Genomic DNA, 11,516 nt, shown 5'->3' on the forward strand with positions numbered 1-11,516 from the left:
AGCTCTACTAAATACTCTATTTTTCTTACAAGTTTATCATTCTAATATTAATTTAACTTAAAAATATTTATTTTACCGTTAATAAAATGATCTATAACCAGACAAACATCTATCACTTATTTTAGACCATAAATTTCAAGAATCGTTCTTTCTTTCTTAAATTTCTTGTCAAGTCAAACTACATTATATAAAATGAGATAAAAGAGAGTATAAAAACGTATATATAAGAAAAAATCAACCTTGAGACTATTCACAAAAGAAAAATTGAACAAAGGGAACTTCTAAAAGAGTAATAAATTAAAAGGGCAAGTGTAAAAAATAAAAACTTTCTGCCTCACAAATGTTTCTCCAAGGAAAAACTTCAAACTTTAGTCTCTTTGCATTGAAAAAGAAATTCAAACTAATACTGAAAACTAAAAGTTTACAAGTATCAAACTGGCAATGCCGAGACGCTAGAGTTTTTGTCATCAGAAAATCACAAATAGGAACATAACCCCGAAGCACAAGTCGAAAAATCAATAATGTCATTCAAAACTGAAATGTAAAAGAACATAAGTTCAATCTTTTCATATATTATATATAATTGACAAAAGTTACAATATTGCATGCACCTAAAAGCAACTATTAGTTGTGACATGGATCATAACTCCACCACCAGTGCTAGTAGATATCAGTTTGAATAACGGCTTGATAACACGAACAAGCAGAAACCCCAAAAGAGAAAGAGAGAAAAGAAAACAAGAAAAGGATACCTGAGTTTCAGATTACCCCAAGGGAAATCATCTTCTGCCAGCTCTATTTATCTCAAGAATGAATGAAGGCAAGGGACAGCAAGACCTACAGATTCTAACACTAAAAGGGCATTTACAAGTAGGAAAAGGAGGTGGTAGACTGTTGTACCAAACTGATTCAGAAAATGGTGTCAATTGTGAGCTTCCTTCTGCGCGGTGCTTTTTCCGCTATTTGCTTCTCTAGGTCCATAAAGTTGGAGCCTTTATGTGCATATAATCTCCTGAGATTTATCACAGAAAGCTCACTGAAGCTACCTACAGCTAGGTCAGCTTGCCCTAAATCATACCTGCAAGTTTCAAACTCCTAAATAAAAATTTGCAAGCAGAAGCAGTGACATACTTTCTGCATTTGAAGAAAATTAAAATAGCAAGAAAATCCAGAACTTGTATCAATATATCAACACTTCACACAGATATTGAAGTAAGCACCTAGTCCTAAACCCACCCACCAACCCCCTAGAGGGAGGAAGGGTCTGGGACTCCTTTTTGGCAGCAAAGACATTTCGTGTCCAAACATGATACAATAAGACAGTTCAAATCAAGAGCTTCAACAATAAGGGGTAAAACCAGAAAAACAGTAATACATACGCTGGGTGAGCACCAATAAGTGCCACAGCCATCATTGTACAATTGTGAGCAGCAGTTATGCCCCTAGGATCGTCTTCAAATACCACACACTTTGATGGCTTCCTGTCCAGCTGCAGAATTTAGTTTTTGCAATAGGTAAGATCCAACAAAACCAATAGAGTTCAAAGGAAGGTTTATGTTTTTGTCCACGCTTAAAAAGCATAGAGGAAAGTGTAGATAATGTATATAGTTAATCTATCATTTAAGTGGTGTAGCAGGTCAATATTGCTAGGATTTAGTATTCCACGCAGATGTAAGTATAAACAAAAAATTGGAACTGACACACCTTTTTAAAAGAGAAAATTAAGCATTTTGGTACACGCACCACATTTCTAGATATTATTCTCCCTCATATGCAAGTAAGAAATAAAATGTGCTAAAAGCAGCCCCCATCCCCGAAGAATCCAAATGAGACAGTTGTTTACTATGATTTAGTATTCTTGACGTGTTAAAAATGCACTAGTCCAACAGTCAAAATACACTTCAGCCTTACCTTCACAGCTGCAGAAAGAAATCTATGTGCTATAGACTCCATTCCGTCCTCCTCCGTCACAATTGCCTGCATCAACAGCATGACGGTCATGCACCTGATAATAGCCGACCACATTGTAGATATTAACTCTAAGAGAATGTAATTAACTACCTGGAAGTACTTCATGAGTCCCATGCGCTCTAAGGCTTCAACCATATTTCTGCGATCAAAACTTGACACAACAGCGCAAGGGATACGAGCAGTTGATACAGCATCCAGCCATTCTTTTAACCCTTCAATTGGCTCTGAAATCTAAAAGGAGAACTGTAGTGATGTTTTTGAGTTCATGAATAACAAAAAATCTCATTTTGCAAAAATGCTTTACTTTGAGAAGCTTGTCCTGATAGAGATGGGAAAGTCTCGTCTTCAATCTATCTTGATCAGCTTCATTCTTCTCCCCTGCCAGCGCCTGTAATTGAATAAGATTTCTCAGATATAGACATTTTATTAAGACATTGATTGCATAAGAAAGGATCTACAAAACTAGAAAATGATCTCCCAAGTAAGCGAGACCTTTTTATTTTTATTCTCCTGGAGAGCTTAATCAATGCTATTTTATCTCGGTGATTTTCTATAGAGACTTGTTGTATTTTACCTCCCAACGATTCCTAAAAGCAAACTCAAACCTGATAGTCCACTATTTCTCCAATCAAAAGGACATGTACACTGACTCATACGCATATAGAGGCAAATATCTCAGAGGGGATTTAACAATTATTTATCTAACAAAAGAGAAAAAGATTGATAGGCCACAGACTTGGACAAAAATTAAGGAATGACACTTATCCACACTCATTGTTCAAATAAAATAGGTAGTCGTGACTTGTATGATCATTTAATCCCAACCTTATGCAGAACATGGTCAGCAGTTGCATAAAGTAACAGCCGCTGCACACTATCATCTTCAGGAAGCTCTAATCCTGCACAAACCCAAACTATAAATAACTTAAGGGGTCGTTTGGTGTGAGGGATAAAAATAAATAGTCCAGCGATAAGAAGATAGTCCAGGGATAAGATTTTGGTGTCTTGTTTGGTTGCCATGTTTGGGATAACTTATCCCACCATTTATACCATTGTGATGACTGATGAGATAAGTTATCCCATATACATGGTGGGATAAGTTATCCCAGGATAGCTAATCCTGGGATAGTTTATCCTTGGTAACTTGTTCCCAACCAAAAGAACCCTACTTAACAAAATAAAAGCATCAGTAATGAACATTTACAAACTGAGGAAAGTAGTCATCAAAACTAAAAGCATCAGTATTGAGCATCTACAGACTGGAAAGTAGTCATTGTTTTATAGGTCAGAAGATCAGTCTTTAGCTAGTTCTTATCTCTCATAAACTGCAAAGATTAGTTTTACATCATAACTTCCCAATTATTTAAAATTGCAAACCTACGGGTCTTTGAGATTGTGCTGCTTGTATGATTGCAGACCATAAGTTTCTAACAAGGGTTCATTTTCCACGGGATGAACATCGAGACAGCTCATCATCGAATATTCATAAATTATCTTTTGGGGGATAATGAGGTAGATTAATCACTCTTTATTTCTAGATCCCAGAGTCCCTTCCCCTATGATCGAGATTTCCATTCAGTTAAAGCCAATTATCACCCTGATCTCTGATATATGTATATTTGGATTGATAGAGCCAGATTAATGATTCTCACTAAAAGTTGAAAAATATAACAGTTACCACTCTCACTGTCTCAAATATATATGGAGATACTAAAAAATACCAATAAGATCCAAGATTATGTACAGATGACATGTCCCTGGCACTCCAGTTGTTTCAATTTATAAATGAAGAGCAAATAATTTTACTGTATGACCAATAAGAAACAAATGAATGACTCTGAAAATGCTGCCGCATCCCTGTGGGATCCTCCAAAATGTACTACTTTTGGAGGATCCAACATGCACCCATCGACATTTTAGAAGAGTCCGAGCAACATAGGTAATTCAATCCCTCGGATTGGCTAATGCTGTACAGCTGAAATAATATTGATATTTGCATGCAGCTCAAGTGAAGAAGTTCTATTACTCAGAGCCACAAAAATCGGCAAGTCACTCACCTTCTTCAGAGGCAAGTTGATTCCAGGCATCCAACATCAGAGCTCGAGAATCTGCCTGAGATGTATGATGTGGAAGTGCATTATCAACAAAGAATTGAGTGTTTGACTTCCACTCAAGTAGAAGAAAGAACTCAGCAACACAATTGCTGCCAGCTTCATTATGGAAACATTAATATCTACCACATCTTTGGTCTACAATTATCTTCAGCAACATGTTTAAAGGAAATCAATCATTAATCTTATCTCCCCCCACCCCACCAACCCAAGAAAAAAAAAACATATCAATATCCAGATATGTGATTTAAGATATACATTGCACGTATCCATATAATTCTCTTTTCTCTTCTATGAAGATCTTCTTTCTTAACATGAACCCCAAGTTTTTGTTGCCTTTTGTCTAAGTTCCAATCCATGCACCTAATACGAAACAAGCCACCTCTCCTCTTTAGTAGTCATATAATGAAGCTTCAACTTGTTTGAAACTGGACGTTTTTGTTGTTGCTATCTTAAAGCATCAATTCCTAGGGTGAGTGATGAAACGCCATAATTTGGGGATCTTGTACTTCTATTACGGTTTATTCCAATTCATGTTGTATTTTGACGAAAGTTCCTTGACATATATATGCGCGCACACGCGCACACACACAGAGACACACACACACTTAGGAAGAGAGACATAGAGTGAAGTTCCTTAATCTGTCTTTGACACCTTATTTATTTAAGAAAGCTATCCCATATAAGAACCAAATTGGAGAGCAAGAAAAAAGATGCACAAATGAAGGCTTTGAGTTTGTAAGGCAAGGTCATCAAAGATTCAGACATTGGACCTGAATGTAACAAAACCAGCACCCTTCAATAATTCCTCATTAGCATGCAATTATATACGGGAACAAGAAGCACAAACACAGGGCAAACCAACTAAAAAAGATTACTTCCTTTTATATGGACATAACAAACTGCCAGCCAAGCTTCAGAGACCATGTTCGTTTATACAGTTGAACACAGATCAAGTAACAGTTCACAAATCAGGTAAACCTCTCTTAAAATTAGACCAGATCATCAAAGATTGAGGTCTTACCACCACATTATCCCAAGAGAAAATCAGGCCATAAGCTTCATCAGGCTTCATCGCATAACGGATTCTTCGCAGGAAACCCTCTTGCAGTCTATCATTTAAAAAATCCTAAATGAAAAAAAAAAAAAAAAAAAAAAAACTCCTTGAGTACAGATATGTTGCCCTGTAGAAACGAAAGGTGCAAAGATTCATAAACCCTGTTACAAAATCTAAACTACTGGTCTTACCACATCAACTTTGAGCAGTCCATTGGGTCTAAATGTCTCGAAACCTTCTCCGTATTCAGCACCAATTGCCTAAAAAATCCAATAAACACAAACAAATATGCTGTCAGTCCCTTTTTTAGCAACAAAAATCACTATCTGGAACTCAGAAGTGTTCTTCAAACATTTTTCTAAAATTTTTAAACTATAAATACAATAAGTTAGTGTTTTTATGGTACGATGGAATAGCAGGGCCTAGAGCGGAACTTTGGTTGAAACAGGGCACTACTCCATCCCCCTAAAATCACTCAGAACTTTTTCTCACCATTCTCGGAATTAGAAGTGCTCCAAGTTGTAAAGCAATGTTATGGTGACAAAGCATCAGGACCTAATGGCTTCACTGTTGATGGTAAGATTCGTCAAAGAATGTTGGGGCATTCTCAAGGAGTCTTAATGCATACCATTCAGAACAATCATCAAAAGGGAGTTTTTGAGAAGTCATTAAATGCCACTTTCATAGCACTTATAGCAAAGAAGGTAGTAGCAGGAGAGCTTAGGAATCTCAGGCAAATTAGTCGGATAGGATGAGTCTACAAGATCATCTCCAAACTTATCACTGAAAGGTTAAAAACTATCATGGGAAAGCAAGTAGATGAACATCAAATGGCTTTTCTGAAGGGTAGACAAATTATGGATGCAATTCTGCTAGCCAATGAGTTGGTGGATTCTATGGTGGGACAGAAGACTCCAGAAATTTGTGCACTTATGATCATGTTAACTAGTCCTAGTCCTACCTCCTCAAAGTCCCGAAGGGCGAAGGATATAGATTTTGGTACCAAATGGATTAACTGGATCAATTATTATACATCCCCTGTGAAGTTCTCCCTCATCATAAATGGTAGTAATGAAGGTTTTTTCCAGTCACAAAGGAGCTCCAGACAGGAAGATCCCATGTCTCATTTCCTTTTCATTTTAGCCATGGAGGGTTTAACCCACATGATCAGAATGGCAAAGAGGAATGGGTGGATTGAGGGTTTTTATGCTTCACCTAACAGGTCTACTGCTATGAAAGTTACTCACCTATCATATGTTAATGACTCACTAGTTTTTTGTGATGCAAATGTATCTCAGATCAGACACCTTAGAGCCACCCTAACTATTTTTGAAGGCATTTCCAGAATGCATGTTAATTGGCATAAGATTTTTATCCACCCACTCAATCAGGTAGACAACTTGCAATTACTAGCGGATACTCTTGGATGCCAAATTGATCCTCTTCCAATGAAATATCTTGGTTTACCTTTGGGAGCCAAAACAAAGAGCATGTGGTATGAAATGAAGTCTTGGAGAGAAGTGGCATAAAACTATCTAGGTGGAAGAAACAATATTAATCGTTAGGAGGCAGGTTGACACCCATCGAATCAGTAATGGACGCCATCCCTATTTATATGATGAGCTTGTTCACAAATCCCAAGAGTATAAAGAAGAAGATGAACAAGTTAAGGAAATCCTTCTTGTGGCAAGGAAGTAAGGAGAAAAGAGGGTACAACTAATTAAATGGGATACCCTCACACTCAGAAGGAATCAAGGCGGTTAGGGATAAAAAAACCTTAGCATCCAAAATGAGTTCCTACTACAAAAGTGGTCAAGTGGCTCTGGAGATTTCGCACAGATGACATAGCTCTATGGAGAAGATTTATTCCTGAGAAATATGGTTTGCTAAGCCAATGGTCTACTAAGGAGGTTTGGGGTACTTTTGGTTGTCCTGTTTGGGCTAAGAATAGATTTCTGGAATGAACTCTGGATAGAGGAAAACAATCTGAGAACTTGGTTTCCTCAGTTATATGTCCTAACTTCACAAAGAAATGCTTCAGTGTCACAAGTTTGGACTCCCCTAGGATAAATTTGGTTTTCAAGAGAGCTAGAAATGACTGGGAAGTATCATAGATTGCAAGAATCCTTCAATTGTTGACTCTGTCTCCTAGGAGCTGAAAAACCTGTCTAGATGCTCCACAAAAAAGGAATTTTTACAGTTAAATCTTGCTACTGAAAGAAGAAGAATAGTCAGTCCACTACAGGCTTCTGGCTTGGAAGAAATCTGGAAGGTCACAAACCCCCCAAAGTCCCTTGTTTTGTATGGTTGCCAATTAGGACATCATGTCTAACCCATGAAGTGCTTCAAGAAAAAGGAATACAGATCTGTTCAAGATGTTTTATGTGTGATCAAGATGCAGAGAGCAACTATCCTGTCATTCATGTGTTCCTGCACTGCAAAACAGCCACAAAGCTGTGGGACATGTTCTTCAATATTCTTGGGGTCAGTTGGGTGATGCCGAAGTCCACTATGTAGTTGCTTAACAGTTGGAAAGGAATTGGTAATAGATGGTCAAAGGAAAATCGGTAGATGATGATTCATGCATGCATCTGATGGACACTACGGAAGGAAAGGTATCAACATTAAGAAGATAACTCTACTATATTTTTGGTGTAAACAAGAGTTGGGATATAGTAGCACTAATTGACTTCATAGGTAACTTGTAAAGTTCTTCTATTTTTGCGGTCCTCTTGGAGGAATTCCCATACTTTTGGTAGGTGAAGATTCTTGCTCATTATTTCTTGTATGATGAGTTTATTGAATACAAAGTTACCCATGTCTCAAAAAAAAAAAAAATTGATATTTATTAAACTTATGATAGCGCCTGGGCCAATATCAAGTATTCAGTGGGCAACATGTCACATCCAATGAGGTTAGGTACCAAGTAGCGAGGCTAAAGCACACGGTTAACAATAAGTCATATAAATAGGACTCAATTTGAGACCTCCCAGTTGTTACTCATATGTCTCAACCATTCAACAATCCCTTTGGGAACAAACTTTATGGTGGTTCCAAAAAAAATATGTAAAATTTAGTTTAAAATTGATCATTTTAGCTGAAGTTCTGCTTCTTGTGTGCATAGAGAAATGGATGGAAATACCAGAAATATGTAGATAGAAAATATAGGTGCTGAAAAGTTAACTAAAATACTTACCTCTTCCATAAAAATCTTGTTAGGTGTAGCTGTAAAATGTTCAAAGTCACCATTATCGCCGGTCCCCAAGGCCTTTGCAATCACCAAGCGTGGATAAGAGTTGGAAGGCTTCGATTTCTGGTAAGAATATTGAAATAAATAACGACATAAAAACGAAAACTATGAATGAATTTTAAATTGAAAGAACAAACCATGAATTGGAACTTTTTGTAGAATTGAGGAGGAAAAGAGATGGGTTGTAAAGGGAGGTGAGGCTGAGAGCAACTGCGAGTGGCCTCCATTTTTACTTTTAATTAATTTGAGAGAAGCTCTTCCTGATTATAACGAAGATGGTTGTTGCTCCGTGGTTCAACGTTGGGCCTACTCCTTTCACTTATCCATTAACATTTTAATTATTTTTATTTTCAACCTAAAAGGAAAAACTATAATTACTATAATTTATTATTTTTATGTTATATGGATATAACTACACGATAAATAGCAGATTTGATTTTATATAAATAATTGTTAAATATTAAATAAGAAAGTTATTATTATAAACATAATTCATTATGTCTAAGCACATTTTATGTGATCAGCTTCTCATGTTTACCTTCCTTGATACTTTCTCTTTCATCAATATTTCTATATCACATATTTTCAATATTTACCCTCAAGTTTCTTCCGATTAAATATCCTTTTAATATATTTAGGAGCAATTTTTTTTATTTGAATTTATTAAGTATCTTGTACTTGATTTTGTTTTCTCGTTTTTACAAAGATTATATTTGTACGAATCTATATTTTCATCTATTTTTATAGGGTTTCGATTAAAGAGTTATTTTATTTTCTCCATTATAATGGCTATAGTTATGTAAAAAAAACTAGTACATGAAGATCTTGAGAAGAAGATTGAGGTTTGATTGTCAATATGCATATAGTAGAATACTTATATACACAGATATTTTATCATAATATCAACACAAGTTGAAATGTTGATTTGTCAATGCAAGTATATCTGGATAAATAAGTAGTTTATCCAATTTAAAGATTGATTAGGCAATATAATTATAATTGGATTCAATAAAACTATATATTTTTATTAATAAATACTTTAACACCAAGCCTCAAGTATTAAGAAATCTGCCCAAAAAGATTGGCATTTGTTGATTTATCAATTTTTATAGTCAAATACTTACACACTTTGATACCTATACATTCTATTATTTTTTATTTTTCTTGTTTCCAACTTTTATTTAAAAAAACAATGTAATCATTTTTCAAATTGTTGTGTTCATATTTTAATTATCATACTTTACCGTGTTTGATATATTAATACATGAAATTGTTATAAATATTTGTATTCTTGATTTATTAATACTTAAAATTTTATTAATAAAGATATCAATTTGAATTCAAGGTATTTATATGCTAACAGTACACAATTAATATATTTTTCTTATTATAGTTCATTATAATTAAAATTATATTAGTATATAAATAGAAAAATAAAAACATATAAAAATAAAAAAATATAACTAGAAAAAGATATAAATTGTAGTGATTTTTTAAAATAACATGCTTATATTTATTAAATTTTAATAACCCTATAAATATAGTAATTTTGTTAAGTTGCTCCAAAAAAAATGGTTGGCTAGCCCCTTTTTAAATCAATTATCGAAGTGTAATCGCCCATTGAAATGTAGGAAACATTTTGCTTAACAAATTTAAAAAGAAAATCCTTATTATATACTCCTTTAATAAGGGTGATCTGGTAAAATTATTTTTATTATTTGTTGTTTCTTAAATTCAATGTCAAGTTGATAATAGATAACTAGGGGTGTACAAAACTGAATCGAAAATCGAATCAACCCGCAAATCGAGTCAATTCGAAAAAGACCTGATTAGTGGTTTGGTTTGACTTGATTTGGTATTCGGAAAAAAGATCCTACTATATTTGGGTTGGTTTGGTTTGGTTTGGTTTTAACTAAAGAAACTAACCCCAAATCAAACCAACCCGATATTATATATGTTATTTTAAAATTTATTTTATACATAAAAATATTTACTTTGATATAATTTTTAAGTATCTTTGATACTATTTCATAGTTTATCTTTTAATATATTATTTCAAGTTTACAACTTAGAATTCGAAATGGTCCAATAAAAATTATAGTTCATATATGTTGATAATTATAATAAAGCTTTAAGCAAAATCAAATTAATACTAGTGCAAAAAAGAAAATCAATTCAACATTAAGAATGACAATAATATTAAATATTTGTTCTTTAGTTTTACATTGCTTTAGATAATTAAAATAGATAATCTAATTTTAATTCTCCTTAAATATTTAGTAATGTAACTAATACTTATTAAACTTATTTTAGCATGATAAAATTGATACTTTTAAATTATAATTATTTTCATTATGACTTTACAATATTTATTTTATATGATGAAAAAACTCAAAATAATCCGATCATATACACCCCTATAGATAACTTTTGTTGGATAGAAAGAATTGGTATATGCTATACTTTTGAATAATATTGTTCATGAAAAAACATTTTTCTAAATTTTAATTAAAACAAAATTCATCTAAATAGAAGCAAACAATGAAAGAAAAGCTTAAGGCCAAAAAATGTCCCAAATCTGATTGAGACAAAATGGAAAAAGACAACAAAATCATGTAGTGTTGTTTCTATGTGAATCACCGCTTCTCTTTACTCTCTCATTTTCTCGGTACTAAAGCTGTTGGAGTCCAATGAAAAAGTTCACATGAAATACCAATCCATCCAGAGAAAAGTTTACTTTGATGTTTAAGTATTTCTTTCATCTAAAACTTTGATTAGATCAAATTAAATTGGAAAATAAAGTTACAAGGATGGTGGTGATGATAAAGGTACTAAACATGTGTAGATTATTATCAAAATAATTATACATTATTCTAACTTTAAAGTTACGTAATAACATATCTTTTTTTGTTAGATAGCAAGACAATTAATGATATTGTGTTTCAAATATTCGTTCATTTTAAATTACATTCACAATAATTATTAAAGTTAAACTACACCTCTTTATTGAGTTCTTTGACTCGAAAATATAACATGAATAAAATTTAAAAAATTTCATAAGATTGATCTAAATTATTATTGAGCATTTCATATTGATTATTCATTTGATTTTATATATATATATATA

The 11,516-nt window shown here is 33.6% G+C and overlaps 1 protein-coding gene across 2 annotated transcripts; it reads right to left on the reverse strand.

Moving 5' to 3' along the window:
• Positions 1-542: 542 nt before the first annotated feature.
• LOC107023651 (5-amino-6-(5-phospho-D-ribitylamino)uracil phosphatase, chloroplastic) lies at positions 543-8,686 on the reverse strand. Of its 2 annotated transcripts, none has more exons than XM_015224408.2 (11): positions 8,527-8,686; positions 8,336-8,452; positions 5,331-5,399; positions 5,107-5,211; positions 4,029-4,083; positions 2,797-2,885; positions 2,276-2,359; positions 2,062-2,202; positions 1,912-1,977; positions 1,380-1,489; positions 543-1,078 (listed from the first exon to the last, which is right to left on the reverse strand). In XM_015224408.2, the coding sequence occupies exons 1-11, from the start codon at positions 8,614-8,616 to the stop codon at positions 910-912; spliced, it is 1,095 nt and encodes a 364-aa protein (XP_015079894.1). In that variant the 5' UTR covers positions 8,617-8,686; the 3' UTR covers positions 543-909. The 2 variants fall into 2 exon arrangements, with proteins under 2 accessions (XP_015079894.1, XP_015079895.1); XM_015224409.2 differs by having other exon boundaries at positions 553-1,078; positions 2,797-2,870.
• Positions 8,687-11,516: the final 2,830 nt, after the last annotated feature.

The sequence above is a fragment of the Solanum pennellii genome, chromosome 6, assembly GCF_001406875.1.
Source record: "Solanum pennellii chromosome 6, SPENNV200".
Classification (NCBI taxonomy): domain Eukaryota; kingdom Viridiplantae; phylum Streptophyta; class Magnoliopsida; order Solanales; family Solanaceae; genus Solanum; species Solanum pennellii.

Coding starts and splice junctions, on each gene's coding strand:
- LOC107023651 (XM_015224408.2), bottom strand. CDS start 8,616: ATGGAGGCCACTCGCAGTTGCTCTCAGCCTCACCTCCCTTTACAACCC. Junction 4,084..5,106: donor TCTCTTGGGATAATGTGGTG/GTAAGACCTCAA, acceptor CATACATCTCAG/GCAGATTCTCGAGCTCTGAT. Junction 1,978..2,061: donor GACTCATGAAGTACTTCCAG/GTAGTTAATTAC, acceptor CTGTTGATGCAG/GCAATTGTGACGGAGGAGGA.